At 35.1% G+C, this 24,661-nt stretch overlaps 4 protein-coding genes across 4 annotated transcripts; 3 read left to right on the top strand and 1 right to left on the bottom strand.

Annotated features, from left to right (window-relative positions):
- Positions 1 to 3,649: 3,649 nt before the first annotated feature.
- Positions 3,650 to 7,048, bottom strand: LOC133798111 (hydroxyacylglutathione hydrolase cytoplasmic). The gene is made up of 7 exons (XM_062236307.1): positions 6,866 to 7,048; positions 6,623 to 6,745; positions 6,144 to 6,305; positions 5,690 to 5,768; positions 4,991 to 5,104; positions 4,125 to 4,301; positions 3,650 to 4,007 (listed from the first exon to the last, which is right to left on the bottom strand). Exons 1-7 carry the CDS (start codon positions 6,910 to 6,912, stop codon positions 3,933 to 3,935), a joined length of 777 nt encoding a protein of 258 aa, XP_062092291.1. The 5' UTR covers positions 6,913 to 7,048; the 3' UTR covers positions 3,650 to 3,932.
- Positions 7,049 to 7,177: 129 nt separating this feature from the next.
- Positions 7,178 to 8,973, top strand: LOC133798112 (large ribosomal subunit protein uL16). The gene is made up of 4 exons (XM_062236308.1): positions 7,178 to 7,309; positions 7,819 to 8,320; positions 8,412 to 8,493; positions 8,611 to 8,973. Exons 1-4 carry the CDS (start codon positions 7,300 to 7,302, stop codon positions 8,674 to 8,676), a joined length of 660 nt encoding a protein of 219 aa, XP_062092292.1. The 5' UTR covers positions 7,178 to 7,299; the 3' UTR covers positions 8,677 to 8,973.
- A 292-nt stretch (positions 8,974 to 9,265) lies between these two features.
- Positions 9,266 to 12,343, top strand: LOC133798110 (uncharacterized). Its single transcript, XM_062236306.1, has 3 exons — positions 9,266 to 10,132; positions 10,763 to 11,035; positions 11,676 to 12,343. Exons 1-3 carry the CDS (start codon positions 9,575 to 9,577, stop codon positions 11,943 to 11,945), a joined length of 1,101 nt encoding a protein of 366 aa, XP_062092290.1. The 5' UTR covers positions 9,266 to 9,574; the 3' UTR covers positions 11,946 to 12,343.
- A 2,187-nt stretch (positions 12,344 to 14,530) lies between these two features.
- Positions 14,531 to 17,384, top strand: LOC133798113 (probable inactive receptor kinase At5g58300). The gene is made up of 3 exons (XM_062236309.1): positions 14,531 to 14,774; positions 14,886 to 16,241; positions 16,552 to 17,384. Exons 2-3 carry the CDS (start codon positions 14,960 to 14,962, stop codon positions 17,175 to 17,177), a joined length of 1,908 nt encoding a protein of 635 aa, XP_062092293.1. The 5' UTR covers positions 14,531 to 14,774; positions 14,886 to 14,959; the 3' UTR covers positions 17,178 to 17,384.
- The last annotated feature ends 7,277 nt before the right edge of the window (positions 17,385 to 24,661 follow it).

Below are 24,661 nucleotides of genomic sequence, written 5' to 3' on the forward strand. Positions count from 1 at the left end.
GTAACAATTATGGTTGTGACAATGGATAATTAATAGCGTATCTATATTTGTTATAGAGTGTTCTATGAATTCAAGAGTGCAATTCCAAGTCTATAGTGGAGTCACGAGGAATTAATAAGTTAGTAAATTTATTTGTTAGATTTATGATAACTTATTGGAGCTTTGATTTCATAGGCCCATGGTCCCCATTGTACCTTGGATAAAATCTTCTAGATAGTCTCAATTAATTGATTTAATTATCAATTAGAATTATCAGAGTTGACCAGGTCAATTTTTGATAGTTTCACAGAGTTGTGTAATTTTGAGAAGAAAAGAGAAATTATGGCAGATTTATTAATTAAGATAAATTTGTATCTAAATTAATAAATAAATTTAAATCAAGGTTCAAATTATAAATAATTAATTTGATAAAGGATTTAAATAATTAAATCAATAGAAAATAATACAGACCTTGATTTTAAGTCCAATGGGCTTATAATCAAATAGGAAATTTCACGGGCCTATTGCCCATGATAATTTCGACCTAGGGCTTCAAAATGGCTATTATTTTATTGATTTTTTTTAATTAAATTAAATGGCCTAATTGAGTCTATAAAAGGAGTGCTTAGAGAGAAGTCAAAACATAAGTTTGATAAGTCACAAGTCAGATTTTCTGATAGTTTTAGATTCTCTCTAAACACAAGTCATTTTCTAAGCCTCTTTGTTATTTTCTCTTCTTCTCTCTATATTTATCTCATGTGTTGAGAATTGCCCACACTAGTCTAGGTGGTTCTAAGGATACATTGGAAGATCGTGAAGAAAATAGAAGATCGGTTCAGTTTCTTGATAATACTCTGCGACAGAGAGGATACAAGAGTTAGAGAAACTGAAGGAATGACTCTTTAATTCCGCTGCGTATACTGTAAGTATTCTATTTTTGTTTCTCTTTGAATTCAATTTTAGAAACATGTTTTAGGCTATCTCGTATTAATTTGTTTAATATTAGATATACATGAAAATAAATAAAGATCCTGTATAAGCTAATCCAACAGGTTGATAAATGTGGACATGGATTGCATATTAAATGCTAGTGAATGTTGTTTACTTGTATATGACACTGACTAATCAGGGGCACTGACCTAAGAGTCAGAAACGGCATAAGCGTCCTGAACGCAGGGCCGAATGAAGGTTAGATCTAATCGATATCAGTGTTGAATGGCTCTAAGGCATTAACACTGGACCGACCCTAAGGTCGATGAACTTATAAGCGCTAGGCTAGTCTAAGACTAGTTACTGAGAGCCAAGGCCAACGGCCTAGGTGATTGCTTGTTACATGGCTAGGGAACGATGTTCCAGGGTTATGACTCTATGGTCATGAGGAAGGTTATGTTGGTGACTAATCACCATACACCTATCCTGTTTAAGCTAGTGAAAGGTTCACTTATCTGTTAAGCCCCGGTAACCCTATCGTCACATGGCTAAAGGGAACTGTCCCCATCATAGTGACTTTTGCGACTGTCACCTATCTGTTTTGGACTGATAGTCCTGAATGATTATTATGATCATTGTTGATATTATATCATGTTATATTGTGTTTTCTTGCTGGGCCTTGGCTCATGGGTGCTATGTGGTGCAGGTAAAGGGAAAGAAAAGCTCACCCAACCTTGAGTGGAGATCATAGATGGTGATGTGTACATATGCGGCCGCTTGACCACCACGGCCAAGGAGTTCTTAGAGGAACTAGGGGGTTTACCCTATTTTTGCCGCTTAGGCCGACTGGGTTTGTAAATTTGAAATAGTAGTGGCCATTTTGAGTTGTAAATAACGTGTAAATGTTTTGATAAGCTCATGAGAAGTTTATATGCTTAATAAAATATATCCTTTTCTCTTTATTGTTTTTTTTTTCTTCACTTTAATCTGTTAATAACACTTAAAACACGTTTTTAACCAAATGACTCGGGTAGCGGGTCAAATTTCCGGTTCACCGATCACCGTAACAGTTCTGGGGTAACCAGAGCGTTACAATATTACCCTCTACTTTCATTAAGACCATTTTTTCCTTTTTTTTTTAATTATGAATTGTTTATGATTTTCTTAATAAAATACTTATCATTATTATAACCTGGACTATCAGCTACGGAAGGCTTGAAAATCCATATGAGTAATGACCATTTTGTTTAAAGAGTTCATATGTAGGGCAGAGAATTGGCAACATTCATGGAATTGAAATATCTACATAGAATACATGAGTGTAGCTGTGGCCACACTGTCGCTACCGCTGCTACTGATGAAGCCATAGACGTGTTCAATTTCTTTTCTTTTAAAAAATATGTCAACAAAACTGAAATTGTCATCATTTATTATTATTTCTAAAGTAATAATATGTGCATACTTGTATGCATCAAAACATTACACTTAGTTTTAACACTATAGTTCTATTTTAATTAAATATAATTGATTGAAAAAAATATCATGTCATTTAAAAGTCATTGTTTAGTAATTACATCGTATTTTTAATTTCAGTGTAATAATTTAGTACATATTGTGTGCCCATTGTATCATTATTATTATTAGATATTATACAATTACCTTTACAAAATGTATTGTTACTATCTATATGTACTCGTAACAATTACTTACCCAATAATCCCTAAATCGTTGAAACTATCACTAAAGGCCTCCAAACAAAGAAGCATGCAAGTTAAGTGCACCACTCTGTAGTGTCACTCAAAATCTTTTGAGGAATCAAATTATAGTTTATCTCCCAAGAGTAACTACAACACAAGGCCCACTTAATTATATTATGAGCCATAAAGTTAATAGTTCTAGGGATTACATTAAATAAACAGCCATACAAGAAAGGAGATATCTGCTTAGCCTGTTTCACAAAGTCCTTAATTTCTCATTATTCACCACCTTAGAGTCACCATCAATGATCACATAATTGTGAGTTTATACCCATTGCTCCCTCTAATTTTTTTTTAGAATATTATGTTACAAATAGAGATACTACAATGTAGTACATAACATATAATAAACCTCAACTTTTTATATTAGAGATCTTCAAGTCGAACACAACCCACCAATGAAGATACTTTAATATGACCATAGAGAATGAGTATCGAATAGCTCATGAAGGAGATTACATAAGAGGACATCAACTACCACCACTATAGGAATACAATAATGACCAAAGCCCTAACCTTAACTATGATGACCAAAGCCCCCACCACCCCACCCAAGGGTGATGGACTTAATCCCCCAATTTTGACACGGTCACTTAACCCCACCCCCACCACCCACCCAAGGGTGATGAGCCAAATCCCCCTATTTTGACACGGTCACTTAACCCCAATGATACAAACGTAGCACAAGCTTTTGGCAAAATCCACAACCCTATCTATTAGTTTAATCTCATGCTTTTTTCTTTTTTTTTTCTTTAGGTATTGTTTGGATTTGTTTTGAATATATTTATAAATATTCTAAATTTTAAAAAATTATATTACATTTTCTTTAATTTTTTTCTGAAAACGAATTCTTAATTATTTTTTTTTTGTTGTTTGAATCTAAACATAAGAAAATGAAATCTATTAGAATTCATATTTTTTTCCCTATAGGGGTTAGTGTGTACAGTTTGACAATCAACCGATTAAGCAAAGTTAGGGAAGCAAGAACAAAAATAGTTGCATGCATCTTTAACGAGAAGAACAGCATAATAAGTCAACTTTTGGCTGATTACATTTACATTTGTTTCGCTAATTCCTCCTCAAGTTTCTGCCCCACAGAATGGACAGTGCTTCCACAACCCCATAAAAACAAGCAAATACATGATAAAACGTCCACAAGGCTTCATAAACCTTGGGAACCTTGTAAATATTTTACACAACCCGATCATAGTTTTCAAAAAGAAACCAAACAAATACAGAAAAGACAGAACATCGTCTGGTCTTCAATTAGCCCCTCCAATTGTCCTTCCGCTTCCTTATCTCACGCATGGCTTCCACGGCAGAGTCGCATCCAACCTTCTCCTGTAAAATACCAGATTTTTACCATAAGAAAATGACTGAACACTGGGAAATTACGTGATTAGCTTTGAGCTGTTGTGTTGGACTAAAGAATAATAATTGTAAGTGTACTATGTGAACCTGAATCTCCGGTAGCTCAACCCGAATGAATGGGTTTGTCTCCATCTCATCCTCTATTGTCGAAGGAATTGTGGGGAGGCCTGCTTTGCGCTGCTGCTGTGCCCATGATAGTTTATGCTGTGTCTTCACATTTTCTGGTTCAACTGTCAGAGCAAACTGCAAGTTCTTGACCGTGTACTGAGGCAGCACAAAGTGCAATTGTTAATTATGATTTAGAAGAGGTTTGCAGCAAAAGATGTAACTGGAACTAGAACAAAATAAACTTAGTTACCAACCATCACAGAAACAATATTCTACAATTTGAAGTAATCAAAACTCAATGAAAATTTATCCTGCCCTGCCACAAATTCCTCGATATTATTTGAAAATCACCACCTTCAACAACAAAGAACGCTGAAAAATGATGACATCAAACTACCTTGCAAATAAAAATTGGGTCATAGATGTCTCTTATGCTCAGTGAGTTAGTTTGATCTAAGAACAACCACAATGATCCATGTCATTCACTGACAATGGGTTTTCAGTGAATCCAGTCTCGTCGATAAGTTAATAAACTTACAAATGTGATATAAGATTTGCCACTAACATTTATTTTCAATTACACTTAGCATTAAACTAAAGTTGCATCTGTTCTTGTATTTATTCAAATTGCAAGATGTGCCATGTAAGCATTTCAATAGCTTAATATTTCAAGTGATAGAATGCTTGCATGTAATAATTCTAAAAAGGATAGACACCAGAAAGAAATATGACATGTCAGAAATTGGAATAACATCAATATTCACGAGCATTGCCTTCTTGTCGTCCAAGTTTAAAATAAAAAGAACACAAGTTTTAATGTATGATAATAAAAAACAGTTTGCTACCTCATGGCCACAATAAACTCTAGTTGGCTTTGGCAATGAACCTAATGTCACACATAGGGACTGATACATCTGCTCTGCCGTTCCTTCAAAAAATTTCCCACAACCAGCTACGAACTGCATAGAGAAATAATCATTAATTCTTACTACAAGCGTATGTCACGCATCATAATTTGCTAGAGGAAACACAGATTTACAAATCATTGCATGCCTATGTCATTCATCATATGATCATCAATCCAATAAAAAAAAAGTAATCACTAGCCAAAAATGTTTTTGAGTATAGGGAATAAGGATCTGATATTCCAAGCTTTAAGCAATTGTTTTTAGTTTCATAGCAACATATTGTGGGATCAATTTTCAGTAAACCCCAATACCATTGTTTTGGTAGTGGATCTTATAAACCCAATTTAAGAAAAGTACCCAGCCTGAAGCTGTTTACTCTTTTCATTTCACATTTACCTTGGCTTGTAGATCTCCCAACACCAATCTAGATACAAGCATCCCATCCGGTGCTTGTCATTATTTCAATTCCTCTACAGTCGGATTAGAGAGGAACTGTAATGCAAGGCCACAAGGGCATTTTTGACCAGACGAGGGTAGCTACAATGTTTTTTGATTTGTTCCCACTATCCCATGACATTTTTATTTAGGAAACTAGAGGGGTAAGAGGAATAAAATACAATACTCTTATTAACTTACCAGAGTATCTCCAGTAAAAACAGCTGGATCCTCTCCTTCTTTGCTAGTCACATAATAACTAATATGACCATTGGTGTGGCTGAAGAAATTAGACAATGAAGAGAATATAGTTAAGAGTACAAAAATGAAGATACTCCAAAGAAAATTCTAAAAAGTATATTACAAAAATCTTCCAGCAGAAAAATTAATGTGTAAATTAAAGGTTTTCAATCCAATCAAGTATCACTAGTACACTTGCAAGCAGGACTCAAAAACATTCAACTTTAATGTTTTGTGGAATACAGTTTAACTTAGCACCGGGTTATATTAAAAAAAAAAAAAGAAATTTCTACAATTTGTTTCCCATCATATCTCTACAACAATGATATTTATATTCCCAGGTTTGATTTGAAGAGATAAAATCACAATGTATATGATAAAACGTAAATCTACACCAAATTAATAAAAACAATACCTAGGTGTGTGAAGCGCCAATATACTAACATCAGCCCCAAGTGAAATCTTATCACCATTGTCTACAACATCAGTGCAGCCCTTCACATTGTCCTTTGAACCGCCATATACCTTAATTCCAGGGACTAATTGCCTTAGCTTTTCATTTCCACCGGCATGATCCCTATTCATTTTAAGCATAAGAAAACAGTTAAACATATGCTATAATATAATGAATTCCATACAAACTCCAACTCCTACAGTATGCCATAATACAATTCAGAAATGCAAGTCAACCCACAATGAATATCATATGAAGCAGTAATTTTCTATGAAACAAAGCCATGAAAAAGCCTTTAAGCTAAAGGAAAAAACAACCAGAAAGTTCCATAGCTATTCATTTACACCTAAGAAACTTAATACTAACAACTCTAAAGCATGATAAAATATGATCAATCAAAATCTAAAGAAGAAAAAACAAAGAGGTATCCAAAGAATTACCAGTGGTGATGAGTGGTGAGAACAAGCTTAAGAACGACGCCATGTTGCTGAGCAACGTTGAGAATCTTCTCGGGCTCTACAGGATCAACTACTGCGGCTTCCTTGGTGCTCTCATCGATAATCCTACAAAATTAGCCAAAACCCACAAAATTCATAGAACGAAGAACTCTATGTAGCACTGTTAACATAGAGAAGAAAATTTTCAGAAATAGAGAAAAAAGGAATGATGAGGTTGTGTATTACAAGTAAGCGTAGTTGTCCTCCAAACAAGGAATGTGATGGATCTTCATTTCTCCGTTCACTTTGACAATTGACACTTCTTCGACCTTGATATGGCCGGTGGTTATGGCGGTGCCCGGTTCAGGTTCTCTCTTTGCTTTGACTTGGATGTCGCCACGTCGGCTTCTAGCTTGTACGTATTACCTGCCACAACTCCAGAATATTACAATCAATCACAATTGGGCCCGGACCCTGGGCCTGGAGTTTAGAGTGGCCCAATGATTACTTGCGCTCCTGATTAGATCTCTTCAGGCCCATTTTGGATAATCCATCGCCCAGTATATAAGAATCGCTTTTAATTAGGGTTTGTATTTTGGAACGATCACCACCAAGTATTACCCCCATCCTGAAGCAGCAGCGGCGGCTGTGGGAGCTGAAGTTGAAGCCGAGGCCACGCCATGGGGAGGAGTAAGTATATATCCGAATACTCCGAATTTTATATGTTTCGGTTTTAACAATGGAATCTTTTCAAATTTATCCTTCCAATTTTTCTGTCACTGATTTTGTATTGAAAAGAGATAATAATAATTAAAAATGAAAATAGTATGTAGCGATAAAGTGAGAACAACTTATTGTATTACATGGATGCATGAATCATAATTTACGGATTTTTTTGTTCTTTTTACAAAAAAAAATGATTTTTCCAGTAAAATAAATTGATTGTATTTAGTTTGTTGTTTTTGGTGCAAGTGGTTTGTATAAGCTAATGGGTATTGTAATTTATGAATAATGTTTATTTTTTTGTGTTCATAATACGTATGCGAATCCAAATGAATTTCATATAAAGAAAAAATTATTGTATCATCTGATTAAAAGGGTGTCTTTCTTATGCAATAGTATATAACACTATATATCTGCATTAGATTCGAATTGTGTAAAAACTTATATTTTCATATACAATTATTTGGGCGGTATAGGACCTGCAAGGTGTTATCGTCAAATCAAGAACAAACCTTACCCAAAGTCAAGGTTTTGTCGAGGTGTTCCTGATCCTAAGATCAGAATCTACGATGTTGGAATGAAGAAGAAGGGTGTCGATGAATTCCCATTCTGCGTTCACCTCGTGAGTTGGGAGAAGGAGAATGTTTCATCCGAGGCGTTGGAAGCAGCTAGGATTGCTTGCAACAAGTACATGGCTAAGTTTGCTGGAAAAGATGCTTTCCATTTGAGGGTGAGGGTGCACCCTTTCCATGTTCTGCGTATTAACAAGATGCTTTCATGCGCCGGAGCTGATAGGCTCCAGACTGGAATGAGAGGCGCCTTTGGGAAACCACAAGGTGTGTGCGCGAGAGTCAGCATTGGTCAGGTCCTTCTTTCTGTTCGTTGCAAGGACAGCAACAGCCATCATGCTCAGGAGGCCCTCCGCCGTGCTAAGTTCAAGTTCCCTGGCCGTCAAAAGATTATTGTCAGCAGGAAGTGGTATGATGTTTTGTCAAATTTTCATGTTTTCAATGGTTGTATTTTTGGAATTTTTGGTTTCATTAATGTCATGTTTTTGCTTTTCTCTCAGGGGATTCACCAAGTTCAGCCGTGCTGATTATGTGAAGTTCAAGTCAGAGAACAGGATTTTAGCAGATGGTGTCAATGCTAAGGTATTCAGATCGAAATAATAATGGGATTCGTGTTTGGTTCAATTGCCTTTTAATTCTTAGTATGCAATTTTTTTTCTTCGACTAATAATAAATATGGTGGCCTTTGACTGTGTGCAGCTTCTTGGGTGCCATGGTCGTCTAGCGAACCGTCAGCCTGGAAAGGCCTTCCTCACTGCTGTCTAGGCTAAATTCAATAGCTGAAACTTAGTAGTGTTTCTCCCAGGACTCAAATTTGATGCAGAGAGAAGTCTATAGTTTTGCCTTGTTTTGTGTGTTATTGCCATGTTACTACTACTCCGCAGGGACGAGATGTTTGTTCTCTTAATCATTTGCACATGTCGTGCGTAGATTATATTAAATTAATTATTATTTTGTTGGCCTAAATTCGTTATCTCACTTTTAAGTTTATTCGTCGTCGTCATGCTTTGGTTATTGACAAAGTTAATGCTATACATGTCGACATAGATATGGTTGATGACTTGTTCTTGCTCTTTCTTCATTGTTTTTATTTTTACTAAAGTCCAAATATCAACGAGCCTAATTCATCGTGATGTTTCAACCAACACAAAATCGTGCAAGTGTGGATAGTTCAGACAAGTGCTCTTCCGTGTTATTCTAGTTAATGAATCACCTAAAGAGAAAGCAAATACAAATACAAATTTGATCGTTAAAGTAATGTAAAAGTTCCCAGCCTATGTATATGTAGATAACAAAATAAAAAGTTTTGATTTTGGTTCAACACTCTCATGCCTCAACTCAACCCCAATACTTAAGAACGAAGTCATTCGCCTGCAAATTCTTCCCCTAAGAATATATATTATTTGTTTATTTAATTTTAAAGGAATATTATTATTACAACTACCCCTAAAATCTAAAATTTACATTACATGTAAGAAATGTAAATCTTCGGTAAGAGAAGAGTTATAGAAGGAACAAAGATAAAGAGAAAAAGTTCAACCGAATTCTTCTTCTTCCTCGTCGTTGTGATCTGAGTTTGTGTGTTTGTGAATCTAATCTGTATACATAGCATTTATATATATAAATATATTATATATATATATATACACTCCTGAATCATCAAATGTCCAAAGCTTCGTCCAGACTCGTCCATGGTTTTCTCAGACTTCACAATTATCATTCCTCTCACATCGCAAAACCCTCTTCCCCAAATCCCGGCACTACCGCTGCCTCTTTGTTCCGAGAATCGCTCAGCCGGGCGCACCATTCCGCCCCTGCTCCGCCATCTCTTACCCGAATCGGAGTACCGGGTTCGTCCAATGCGGTATTGACCCGAATTCCTTCGTCTCCCTCTAGGGCTGGACTTGGGCTTAGGTTCTCCTCGTTTAGGTCCTCCGGGTTGGGGAAAGCTTATGCCAATGCGAATTTTGCAAAGAAGGTCTTTGAGAAGCCGGCGTCGGCCGTTGCTTCCACCTTCTCGAGGTACCGGGAGGCCATAGGGTTGCAGATTGAGGCTTTCTTTAGAAGGAACTATCTCTTCGTGTTAGGTGCCGTTGGTGTGGTGGCGTGTGCTTTACTATGGAGGATTATGTTTGGCATTGCCAATACTTTTATTGGGTTCTCCGAAGGAATGGCCAAGTATGGGTTTCTTGCTCTTTCAACCGCCATCGTCGCTTTTGCTGTGAGTTCAAGTGTTTAATTTTTGTATAAAGCTCTAATTACTGTTTCCTCTTATGAGGGGAATATGAGTTTTTCTGCACTAGTGATCTCTGCAAGTGAAATTTAAGTCTTGATACTTGATTGTTCGTGGTATTATGTATGGAGATCACCATTTCCATTTAAGCTGGCGTGCATTCCCAGCTTAAGTTCGAGTTTGTTTCATGATTTTTTGTTTATTTGTCCTGCATTTCTTTTTATCGGGTATTGTTTTGTTTATCAATTAGAAAACTCATTTCCCATTATTTGGATGTGCGAGACTCTTGTGAGGGTAAATTTTGTGCATTATATTGGGATTTATCACAGTCGGACTTCTTATTTTGCCATGATACATATTAAACATGCCACGATTAGAAAGATGGTTTCTGTTTAAGACTATGCTTAGTTCAAATTTGATACCTTCCAGCTTTTTGTCCTATACTATGTTTTATGTGTATGAATATGTACATGACCGCCATTGCATCCTACTTCCAGCAGACTGTTTGTATCATATTAATTCTTATACATGTATATGGTCTGTTGTTGGCATTGTTAGTGAAGAAGCATGCTTTATGGACTGCCATCTGAGAAATATGTGTTCATTTGTTACTGATAGGGCCTTTATGTCCGCGGAAGATTCACAATTAACCCTGATAGAGTTTATAGAATTGCTATGAGGAAGCTCAATACGTCTGCTGGGATTCTTGAGGTTATGGGAGCCCCTCTTTCAGGATCAGATCTTAGAGCCTATGTAATGTCAGGAGGTGGACTTACGATAAAGAATTTCAAGCCAAGAATTAGGAGCAAGCGTTGTTTTCTCCTCTTCCCCATTCAAGGTTCAGAGAGGAAGGGTCTGGTCAGTGTTGAAGTAAAGAAGAAAAAAGGCCAGGTATCCCGTTGTTTTAAGCTTCCCTTTATTTAAGTATAACTAGTGAAGTTCATGACTACTAGACATGCATTTTCATTTATTTTGCTCTGCTGTGTAAGACCAAATAGGGATAGAAATCAATAAAATTTAAGATCTGACCTACTTTATGGAGAAATGAGGGTATCAAGAACTTAGTTTCCTTGTTAAATATATGCTTCTGCTGTCATATCTGCCGCTGTGATCCTCCTGCAAATTCTTCTGTCTGGTGCAATTTAAATCTTTTGCACCAGTTACTATTATGTCATTGATGTTATGCGCGCACATGTACTTAACAGTACAGGAGCACACCATTGAAATGTACAAAGACGTGATTGAGCTCCTCTAATTCCTTGGTAATTTCATGAAAAACAAACCATTTTTACTACTTTATCTTGCCCTTTAAAAGAACGAACCATAAACAAGTGACAAGTGTAACAAATTGAATAACTATCAACTGCCCTTCTATTTTTTAAGTCTAACCTTTACGAATAAGGTTTTAAATAAAAATGCAACAGGAATAAAAAAACAGCAGGAAGTAATTTTTTTTTTCTTTTCTAATGTTTAGAAAAGAAATTTGGATGGTCTGCTTTTCCTGATCTAACACCAGTTTGATCTTTTGCAGTATGATATGAAGCTACTGGCAGTCGACATTCCCATGGCATCAGGACCAGACCAGCGATTATTCTTGGAGGGAGATGAAGTAGAATACAAGGTTGGTGGTGGCCTAATATCCCAACTTAGAGATCCCGTGGTAAAAGCAATGAGTGCGGCCAAAGAGTTTGATGCTCTTGATCAGATTGAAGAAGAGGAGGATGCTGAAAGAGAACTGCAGAAGGCAGAGCAAAAGAACAGTGAAGAAATTGAGAAACTTGAGAAAGATGGCCGTCAGTGATTGATCAATTGTCTACATTTTATTCTCACCCCTCTTTTTAACCCCGAAAAGAAGAAAGAACGAAAAGAAATGTCTGTTGTTTTTTGTTTTTAACAGAGAATGTCAATGAAAAAAAATTGCTTGGGGCTTTCATCATTTCACATAAAATCAGATCGGTAAGATCTCCTTGCATATGTTCAATTCTGCAAGGCTTGTTTTTCATGCAAAACCATTAGCCATTGTGGGGATTCCCATGGTAGAGAAAAGTTCCATAAGATAAAAATAAAGCTCACTCACACTTTGAAATTTACATGCCTGACTTGACATGATCTCAGACTCATTTTCTGTGATTTGTAATGCTCTCCTTGTTAGACCAAAGATTTTCTTTGATTCTATGGAAAATTTCTTATTTTGTCTCATCATGTTTGAGTAGTCATCTTCTCAATGCTTAAATATAAATATCACCTATGATGCTAATGTTTGAAGGTCGCCACTTTGCAAGCTTTTGTATTTTATTTATCAAACAAAATAAACGACAATCCACATTATATTATTATATAGGAGAAAGTACATATATTTTTCTTTATCAAAGTTCAACAACCAACTTTCATGGCTTTATGGGTCATAAATAATGGGCCAAACTATTCCCTATTAGTTCTAGTTTTGTCCCAAATTTGAGTGGTCCTCTCTATTATCGAGTCCTTAATTCATGTCTCATGTTAGTCAAGTGTATCAGAAAATGATCCTTTAACAAGAAAGACAACAGCATATATTATGCCATTGGTTCTACTTGTTATATGTTAAATTTTCTTCATTGTTACGCATTTATATTGGATTAATGCTTCAAAGTAATTACGACCCTACCATGTGAGTTTAACAACTTTTTCTGGATTTCATGTCTGACTTTGAAGTCAAAACAAGGAATAATTAACAGACTTTTTTCCTCCTTTGTTTAATGCTTTTTTTTGGTTTTATTTTCTCTCTAAAGTTTTTTAACTTAGACAAATAGTCCAAGCAACTCAAAAATTACATTTGCCCAAACTTAACTTCGATGTGATTACAAATAGGCTGTCATTCTCAAGGGCATATAATTGGTATTATTATTAACAATTACTTTGCTATGCACAATATACATAGATATATTCGGTGCTTGTCTTCTTTTTCTTTTACGCCTTTTTATAATAATATTACTCTATCCCAACTTCCCAAGCATAATTAGGGAAATATGGCCTTCAAAATATATATATATATATATATGTATATATATCAACTGAAATCCCAAATTATGAGATCTAAACTTCCTTTTAATTAACGCTATATATATATATTTTATGTAAACGTATTTATTTTCATATAGCAAGCATTATATAATGATAGTGAAATAACATTAATGCAAAAGCACCAATTGTTAGTTGGCCAAAATTCGAATGCATATAGATGAATATGATAGCACATTTTTACTTTGCGGACACTGTTATTTAGAGGAGAAAGTACTTTTTAAAAATAAAAAAAAAATTATATTAGTTTGTAAATTATATTCTTAATATTCTTCTTTTAGTGATTTTCTCTTGATTGAATTCAAGCCTACACTGATTAGTGGCAAGTGAATGAGTAATCTGAAGTATCCATACATGTATTGAACAGATGACCAGATATCATCTGTGATATATGACTTCCATTCTATATAGCTGATAGCCATAATCAGGTTCTTCTCTTTAATTTCTTATATATTTTGTTTATTTTGGCATGAACTTTCTTCCCTTCTTTTTTCCAATCCATTTTTTACCAAACTTATTGTCATCTTTCACAGAGACTAGAAAAGCTTTTAATGATTATATTGTGCAATGAAGTTATTCTTTGAATTCTTATACACAGTTTTGTAGCATATATAAAAACTTTTAGTCAATAATATTTTTGCTTAAAATGTTCTTAGACTAATTGTGGACAAGGAGCCGCGTATCTATGTATGTGTGTAGTGTGTATACACTAAAGAGAGACAAAGCTGAAATCTCTACTGATAAAGCTCACTGTCTTGTTCCTTTTCTTGGTTTTGGTATTTTTCTCTCATTTGAGTCACTCTTGGTTTGGTTTTGTTTTGTTTTGTTTAAACTTTTGTGCTTAATACACTTTACCACTTTCCACCTTTGCCCTTTGTTTTAGCAAATTAATCTTTTGTAATGTCCCTGTTATTTAATCCATAAGTACTAAATCTTAAGCATAATCTTTAAAGAAGCTTGCCCCATTGAATTCCCTCCTCTTTTTTAAAGAACGAAAGAAATTTTTTTACTTTAACTTTTTCTTTATGATGAACAGCTTCTCTTGTATTCTTTATAACCACTTTTCCTTTTCTGTATTCCTTGCTCTCTTTTTTTTATCACCGCTTTACAATCTTTTAAGTGCTTATTTTAAGTTTGAAAAGAGTGAGAGTGTTGTAATGCACCACATAGTTTGGTGATTAGGCTCCTTTTCCTTAATGGGTTTGCTTTTATTTTCCTTTATGGCTCTTTTAGGATAAAATAAAGAGTGCACTTTGCTTTCCCGACGTAAAAAAGTTAGTAAGGAAAGCTTTTTCTTCTACTCATTTTCGTTTTTATTATGGACATTATTTGAAGCAAGATCCCATTTTATTCATAAACAACTGCATTAAATACAAGCTTTCACAATAATACAAACCTTCAATGTCACACCTTCGATATTGAAGGTAGGGGAGATTCCTTGACATAATCATCTAGGCACTGAGAGTCCTTTTCACAATCGAGTTCTTTCCATCTAAGTGGTGAACCTGGGCATATTGGGCTGTCATTAATAATAACAATGCTCAAGAATTTCACCTCCACTACTGAGGGCAGAGTATGATAATTTATTTTTCTTTATCCAAAATTGCTAAACCGAATCTTTTTCCACTAGACAGTACAATTCAGCTAATGTTTTCATGTTTTTTGTTTTTCTTCACTAAACCAGGAAAGAAACAAGAGCAGCTGGAGTTAGGACTCCCTTAACTGTATCATCATCTACAAACTGAATAGAACAATCCCATGAGGCTGCTGCACTCATCCATTGTTGGGCTTTCTTTCTTTCTCTTCACTCTATTCATCTTTTCTCAAGTCTTAGCTGATCTCAACTCTGATAGACAAGCTCTCCTTCACTTTGCATCCTCTGTTTCTCATACCAAAAGACTCAACTGGAATGCTTCTAACCCAGTTTGTTCTTGGATTGGAGTCACTTGCAAAGGAAGCCGAGTTACTTCAGTTCGTCTTCCGGGCATTGGGCTTGCTGGATCCATCCCAGCCAACAGTATAGGAAAGCTTGATGCTTTAAGGGTTTTGAGCCTTCGTTCCAACCTCCTCAGTGGAAACATTCCAACTGATATTCCATCTATTCCTTCTTTAAAATTTCTCTACCTTCAGCAAAATAACTTGTCTGGTAACTTTCCTTCTTCTCTCTCACACAATCTAATTGTTTTAGACTTATCCTGCAACTCCATTTCTGGGAACGTTCCAACCACAATTCAAAATCTGACACGGCTCGCCAAGTTAAAGCTTCAAAATAATTCCATCTCTGGAGTCATCCCCAGTCTCAGTCTACCACATCTCAAACTTTTGAATTTGAGCTATAACAGTCTGAATGGCTCAATTCCTTATTCCCTCCAAAAATATCCATATTCTTCATTTGTTGGAAACTCTCTATTGTGCGGGCCACCTTTAAAGCCTTGTAATACAAGCTCCTCCTCTTCTCCAGCTCCTTCTCCTTCAAACTCTACATTTTTACCAACAGTTGTCCGAAATGCTCCACCAAAGAGAAAAAAACTGGGTCTAGATTCCATCATTGCTCTGGTAATTGGGTGCTCTGCAGTGTTATTTCTCATTGCTCTGGCAATATACATATATTGTAACAAAAAAAGAGATACTGAGGCCAGTGTGAAAGTGAAGGCCTCCACAGCTGGGAAAACTGAGAAGCCTAAGGATTTTGGAAGTGGAGTGCATGATGCAGAGAAAAACAAGCTGTTCTTCTTTCCAGGCTGCTCATATAGTTTTGATCTTGAGGATTTACTGAGGGCATCAGCTGAAATTCTTGGTAAGGGGAATAATGGAACAACCTATAAGGCTGTTCTGGATGAAGGGTCGACCACAGTGGTTGTGAAAAGGTTAAAGGAAGTAATAGTCGGAAAAAGAGAGTTTGAGCAGCAGATGGAGGTAGTAGAAAGGATTGGACATCACCCAAATATTGTTCCACTTCGTGCTTATTACTATTCGAAGGACGAGAAGCTCTTAGTCTACAACTACATGCCAGCCGGCAGCTTATTTACAAGCTTACACGGTATGCTTTTGCCCTATTGAATAAAAGTTCCATCTTTCCTCTTATCCCCTTCCCCATAAACAAAATCCTCTTTTCTCCCATCTCCACAGTCAAGAATGATGCATTTCTTTAGTTAAACTGTCCTGTTCCATAAATACATATACATGATATGCTAAGCACAACCCCACTAATTATTAGGAGTAAATGTCCAAGTACTATCCAGGCGGAATTCAGTGAGGCATTTCAGCGAACACTTTATAATCATATCAAGCAAATATCAGTAACATTCCAAAGGCTTTACCAAACTATTCTATTCTACTGAATTTTGCAGGCTTCAGGGGTGCAGAAAGAACCCCTCTTGACTGGGATTCAAGAGTAAAGATCTCTCTCGGAGCTGCCAAAGGAATTGCCCACATCCACTCCGACGGCGGAACCAAATCCATACACGGCAACATCAAGTCATCAAATGTCCTCCTCAACCAAGACCTGGAAGCCTCCATTACCGACGTGGGGTTGGCACAGATAGTGAACTTCCCCCCAATCATCTCCCGAATAATCGGATATCGGGCTCCGGAGGCCATCGAAACCCGAAAGCTCACCCAAAAATCAGACGTTTACAGCTTCGGCGTCCTCCTACTCGAAATGCTGACCGGGAAAATCCCAATCCGGTATCCGGGCCACGACGAGGTGGTGGACCTGCCGAGATGGGTTCGCTCAGTGGTTCGTGAGGAATGGACTGCAGAAGTGTTTGATGTGGAGCTTCTGAGACAGAGCCATGTGGAGGAGGAGATGGTTCAAATGCTTCAGATTGCTCTGGCTTGCGTGTCGAAGGTGCCAGAGAACCGACCCGCCATGGAACAAGTTGTGAAAATGATCGAGGATCTCCGGCAGCCACAGATCAAAACTGGGCCTTCTTCTGAATCTGATTACTCTAATGTCCAAACCCCAACCCCATGACCCCATTTGTTTTCTTGGGTTTAAATGTGTTAGAGATTCTCACTCTATCCATTTTTGTTTTCTGAATAATATCTAAGATTTTGTACTCTTCTTATTAACTAAATTCTACTGCAATTGCATGCATGCACGCACCCAGGTTAGGCTTGTATTTTTATTTTAGCTACAGTACAGTGTGAATAATATAAGGAATGAAGACCATGTTTACTATGACTACGTACGTTGGTCTTATTAATCGTAAAATTAAAACTTAAAAACAAAAATAATTATGCAATATAAGATTCTTCTTAATTGCTATGCTCCAAAAAAAGTAATTAACAATTGTAAAATTCTTTATTGGCATTTTTGATAATTATGACAAAATTAATTAAAAGGATATTTTCGAAATTAGTAGTTTCCTCTTTTGTAATATTTTGTGGTGAATTTCGAAAATGGTAGTTACTTGTTTTGTAATATTCAGATTTTTATTTATGTGTTAATAAAATAAATATATATTTTCCTATAAAAGAATATCTTTTTCTTGAATTGGAAAATTATTATTTATTTTTATTTATCTGAATTGGTTACCCAGAAATCGTGTACAGCTTGCAATAATAAATGATATATTGTTTCCTTATTTATTTAAGGAAACTGGGTTGAAAATCTGTCCAGGTTCAATGAATCTGTTTGAACGGATTGCCAGTCTGTTTGAACAGATTCTGACTTTCCTGTTTTGGAAGATTTTCCATTTATTGGCTGTTTGATTCCTGATTTGTTTTCCACGACCTAAAGGATTCTAAAATGTATATAATCATCCTTAGGTCGTTGGTTTTTGATTATCTCTCTTGGTGTATTATTTTCCAAATATTTTTCAAGTTTTCGAGAGACTTTTTGTTATGTGAAGAACTTGAGTCCAGCAAGTTCTTAGTGGTTTATTACAGTGTACTTCTGTATTGTTTTCTTTGTGTTAATTGTGCAGGTTGAACACACTTGGACATTGGTCATCAAGCTTCGGGAGAAGTCTTGTTCGTGAGTCACTTTTCGGGAGGAAAAGTGCAAGTGTTATGATTTGAAGGAAGTTCAAGATCTTAGCACTTCAGAAATTTGATTAGGAGTTTAGATTACAACAGTTGCGACAAATTCAAGAGGGAGTCTTTATTTGTATAAGTCAATTTGGTTTTGTAATCGTTTAGATATTCTTCTAATAAATTTCATTCTCTGGGCGTGGCCTCGTGGACTAGTAGCAATCTGCAAAGATTGCTGATACCACGTAAAAATTCGTGTGTTCTTTACTTTATGTTCGTTTTTATCTTCTGGTCACAAACTGTTTAAACACATCTGGTTTCTGTTCAAACAGTCTTTGTATTTGTTTAAACATTTCTGTAACAATTCAACAATTAATTATTTAATTTGAATAATTAAGTTGGTAATCATAAAAAACGGAATTTCAACAATGCTATTGCTTTACGCACAAATCCATTTCATCTATCTTAGATGTATACGATGATGCAAATTGGATATATATGTGATATAAAATAATATTCAAGATGAACTACGAATATGTGTTCACACTAGGGACAATTGTGTCTTGTAAATCCTATCAAAACCAGAAAAAAATAGCCAAATCATAAATAGAATATGAGAATTGGTCGCATTGGATAAATGTGGGGAAGAAGCTGGCTATACTTACTTAAAAGGATATTCCAAGATGCTAAGTCTGTGTCTACAATTTACATACATTATAATAGTCAAGAAGCAATTAGCAAAGTACAAAATAATACGTATAATGGTAAGTTTGTGCATCGCGTAGAAAACATAAAACAGTAACAGACAACTAATCTTTACTAGAATTATTATTATATTGACTAGGTGAGGTGAAATAATAATATTGTGATCCACTAATCAAATAGTTTGAATAAAGAAAATACTTATATCAGAGAGAAATGGGGTTGCTTCATAAGGAAATATATATATATATATATATATATTTATATAAGGACTTAATTCCTCAAAAACTCTCGGAACCATGGAGATGTAGATGGCCAAAATGAACATAACTATCAAAAATGAGTTGTAAAAAGAATATTTATGCGAGAAGTGTGTCATTGTCTAGTAAAATAAACATACTTATTTAAAGAAAGATTGAAGGGGCAACACCTCTCATATGCATGTTTCGATTATTGAATTCTATAGTCTTATTTGTTTGTCTGTCTATCGTTGTTAACAAATTTATTCATGTAGAGAATTGTTGGGTGTAAATAAATTGTAAGGCTTTGTGGTTACAAACTTTTAGGATTGTAACACCCAAATCCAAATTTAGGCACATTTTTGTTACGAGCTTAACACCCAAATCCAAATCAAGCCTTGTAACTTATAAACATATTAATTTTTTTTTTGGCTTTAAGAGGGTGTTTAAAGCTTTATTTTTCCATAATAATCACGAAAGGAGTGTTTCTCCTCATTGTTTGGACACACCAAATAAATTTGAGCGTTTCAATATCTCTCTAATTTTCACTCCCCTCTCTCGAAACCTCTTAAGCTAGCTAGTTCTTTGTGCTTGGCTCATAGTTGTAAGATCTTAAAAATTCTTGTTTGGTGATAGAAGTTTGCAATCTTCATAGTTTGCCTAAAGCAGTGACGAAGTGCTAGTGAGCTGCTTTAATTTACAATAATTGTATTCGGAGAGACAGATTTCATTAGTCCATTTGCATTATTCACTCATATATTTTAAGGAAACTGCATGCATGTAATGTAACACAGGTCTTGATTCATCGAGCCACCAACAACACTTCTAATATCGCTACTACATCAACAATTAATGGAATTTATATTTATTTGTTATTATGTTATTGTAATGTTTCTTTCCTTTATTTTATTAATATAATTCAAATAATATTTTGATTTTTTATTCTTTGTATTTTTTTCTAACAAATGCTTCGTGTTTATGGTGCGAGGATGAGGAAATCGCTTTTTACCATGACTCTATCTCCAATTATATTTTAGTTTTATTATATGTTTATTCATATAATAAGTATGTTTAGTTTTATTTATTATATTTATTAAATTTGTATTATTGTCATATAAATTTCAAATAAATAAATAATATTATATATAAGAGAATGACATAAACATATTAAATATTAAATGAAAAGTTAAACTAAAAACATGTTTTTTAAATATATATTTAATATGATAACTTTTAAAAAAAATAAATGATAGTTTTTTTTAAAAAAATTAAGATTATTTACTATATATTATTATAATGATATTTTATAATATTAAATATCTAGTTTTATATTAAATATTATTATAATAATAATATTTGAATTCATATTTATATAATTAGTACAAAAATAAGATTATATATTATTATCATAATAATATTTTATAACATTTAAATTTATATTAATATAGTTATTAAATATCTTGTCTTATATATATATTATTATAATAATCATATTTTATAATATTTAAATTTATATTGATATAATTATTATATATGTAGTCTTATATTAAATATTATTATAATAATTATATTTTATAATATTTGAATTTATATTAATATAATCGATAAATATCTATTTTTAAGTTACACTACAACAATTTTCACATTTAATGATTCTCTATAATGACTTACACCTATGATGTAAAACATTATAAATATTTAGAGGTATTTTAAGTCTAAGGAGGTAAGTCATTAAAAGTTTTTGTTTATGACTAAATGGGTAAGTCATTAAAAATTGTGAGATACGTTATTTATAACATTCGTAATAAATTAATTAATTTATAAAAATTCATATTATGAAGACTTCTAACGTTTCCCCTAGGAAGATGTGGACATCTGATGTCTTCCCAGTTAGGAAAAATTAGATTGCTTCAATGGAAATAGGTAAGAATATTACAACTCTAGGAAATATATTATAAATAAATATAGATTGATTAAATAAGGTTACAACTCAATGACTGAAAGTACAAATAAATATAGAGAAAGAAGAAGAAGATGATTAAAATAGAAAATACAACTTTTGACAAAAAGATACAAATAAACTTGAGGTAGTAGAAAGAAAGATGTAGATGAGATTACAACTCTCAAGCAAAGATACAAGTAAATATAACAAGAATGATAAGAAGGAAAAACAATAGAAGAAAATAAGAACAAGAACAAAATAATAAGATACTCTCACTCACACAACCAAAGTGAAGAGTGTTGGGGATCACCAACTTGAACAAGGTTTGAAACCTTTGTCCAAAAGCTTATTCCCCCCTAACTCAAGCACTAAGGGACCTCTCTCAGATTTTGGAAATGCTTTATGGAATTATCAAGCCTCAAGGTGTTTCTAGCCAAGTGCTCTAATAGATAGAAATATTGTATCTTTCAAGTGAGCTATAGGCTCCAATTTATAGGCTCCTATTTATAGAGTTTAGAGACACCCTTTGAATTTCAAATTCCATCAACCCCCATGGTTGTTACCAATGTTTAATTGGATTAATATGGAATTAAAAATGAGATTAATGAGTTATTTGGGTTTTTTGAGTCGTTCAACAAATATTGAAAAAACTGAAGAAAAAAAATGGCCAGTTTTGGCCTGTGGCCGCGGCCAGAGACATTAGTGGCCGCAACCACTACTCTCTGTCCCACTGGCCGTGGCCACCAACATTCAGTGGCCGCGGCAACTGACCATTTTCAGCACTTAAAAATGTGCTATTTTTCCAAACGGTTCCAAACCCTCCCAAATGATTTTGCAACTCCCAAAGCACACTATTGGGGTTAAAATCATATCTCTAACAACCATTTCACATATGACTTTATGAAATTTATCTCAATATTGTGTAACACCAAATTTACACAATAAAGGGTAATATTTGGAAGTTACAAATTTGTAACACCAAATATGCTACATTATTTGGATATATCTCATATATCAAAATATTGTCTCTCTATTATATGTTACAATATGTGACATTCTTAGTCACATTTATTTAATCTAAATATAATATTACATTATATTATAAAATAATATAACATTCCCTAGGAAGACGTGCCACATCGAACGTCTTCCCCTTATATACCCTCATCATTTCTCTTCTTCCTCGAGCCGCACGAACCAGAGAAGAGTTGCGTTTCTAGGGCGATTTCAGCTGTCGTTTTCAGGTGCATTTTCACAGTTTTGGGCTCTAAAAATCTCATTTTAGGTATGGTTTTAAAATTTAATTAATGTATTATAGTTAGGATAATATTTTTTTGTTTATTTTTTTTTAATTATTAGTGGGTTAATATTGGATTTTTAGAGTTTTAATTTGTAATGAATTTGGGCAAATCTTGGCTCAATAAGTTCATTTCAAGCACATTTGAGGTAAGATTTAAAGATTAAAACAATGTATCATATTTAGAATGATAGAAAAAAAATGATATTTGTGTATTCTTTTATATAATTGGTGGGTTTATTAGAAATATATGTTAAAGGTAAGAAAAATAATTTAAATGTAGATTTGAGATACCACATTGTTTACTTTTAAGATGATACAAATATGTTTACTATTTTTAATTTTTTTTACTATTTAATCTGAAAATTATACATTTTTTCTAATTTTTTAGGTTGATTAAGTATATATACGTTTTGTTAAAATTTATTCAATAACTTTGTCTAAAGTAAGGAAAATAATTTGAATTTTATTCTTACATAGTGTTTACCCAAAAAAGATTTGCCTGATGACGTGACAGAATTAACAAGCACATGGGATACACATGACCGTTTAAGTGAGTACAATCTGTTCGACCATCGACCAGAAGAGAGTTCACTCAGCAAACGACATATTTCATGGACGACTAGTCTGGTCACAGTATTTCAGATATGTAATTTCCCATTTATGTAATAATTGAGATTTCTATTATTATTTAGATACACCTGTATTAAATGTAATTAAGGTCCATTGGCCCATGTAAAACTCCTTGAGCCTATAAATAAGAATCAAAGGGCTCAAGAGAGGGACTTTTCTTGGGGAGAATTTTAAGAGAGAATTATAGTGTTTTTATGCGCCAAATTTGTATTCATCTCTAAGCTTGTGAAACTCGTGAACCCTAGTTCATTGATCATAGTTTTTGGGATTCTACATCAATAAGAACACTAGGTGGACGTAGGTTATTACCATCACAGGGGCCGAACCACTATAAATATTTGGTGTCGTTTATCTTTTTGTCTTGATTTCATCTCGTTTTTATCGTTTTACTTGACTCCGTGTCGTTGACCAAATCAAGGGTCAAAATTTTGGTGCTTTCATTGAGAGACTGAACTCAAGACCTCCAAGAAGATCAAATGGCGAAAACAGCTAGAAAGACTGGACAAACCTCTGGTACTGCACCAACCCAGCCTCCTCCGCAAAATGTGGCTGAGGATGAGCCACAAGAGGAATTTGAAGAGGAGGAAATGGATTCTGAGACTTTAAGGACGACTCTGATTGTGTTACATGAGGAATTAGCCAATCTGAGGGCTAATAAAGAAAATGTGGCTGAAACGATGGCATTGTAGCAGAGAGAGATTGATAGGCAACACCAAGAATTGAATGAACGACAGGCCGATATGGACTGACGCCACTGCCGTTTTGGAGACAACCATTCAGTTGACCCGAGGACAGCCTCACAGGCTTCCTGATTGGATCAGCCACCTAGTACACCACCGTACATAGAAAGGTCCACATTCAGATCATCCTCAACATCACCACACCCCGCCTCAACCATCAAACCTTCAGAGACTGGAGCAACCCCCTACTGCTTAACAAGATAGGCCGTTTCAGGATCCTGGGCAGCAACCACCTTTTTGTGTTGGTCAAGATAATCCCCAACAGCGAAGGTAGAATAGGGCTGGGCAGCCTCCTTGAAGTCCTAGACGCCAAACTGCTGAGGAACCAAACCCACCGAGCAGGGGACAACGTCCTTCTGCGAAAAGAAGGTAGGTTGATTTAGGCTCTGTGGTCAGGGGTCCCCCACGACGTAATAATGCCTGGGGACCTACCGACCAACGCAAGCCTCCACCTATCGGTCGGGACATTCCAGCAAGAAGAGGAGGAAATAGTGCGAACAACATGTCACACCACAGTCGGTCACGCTTTAGGGATGGCCATGACTATAATGAGGCGGATTCTGGCAGAGGAAACACTGGTCAGCAGCAAGGAGAGAGGGGTGGAGAACAGAACCCTCCACCAAGAGATAACTGGCCGACGAGCCAGAATGCTGGGGGGTAGCCCAAATAGCCCAACGTCTTTGATCGACTGGGCGCGAGTGAACAAAGGCGTAAGGATGAGGACTCGAGGGATGTTCTTAATGATAGAAGAGAGAGACACGACGAGTATGAACCTCCAGCACCAGTCGCTCCAATAGTTCCAGACGCTGTGCAGACCCAACTCGATGCTTTGAACCAGGTCGTCCAGCAATTAGTTGGGAGCCGAACATCCCACATTGAATACGACCAGAGAAGAGGCACTCCGTTTGTACAAAGAATAGCAATGGCCAA

Source organism: Humulus lupulus, chromosome 8 (genome assembly GCF_963169125.1).
Source record: "Humulus lupulus chromosome 8, drHumLupu1.1, whole genome shotgun sequence".
Lineage (NCBI taxonomy): Eukaryota > Viridiplantae > Streptophyta > Magnoliopsida > Rosales > Cannabaceae > Humulus > Humulus lupulus.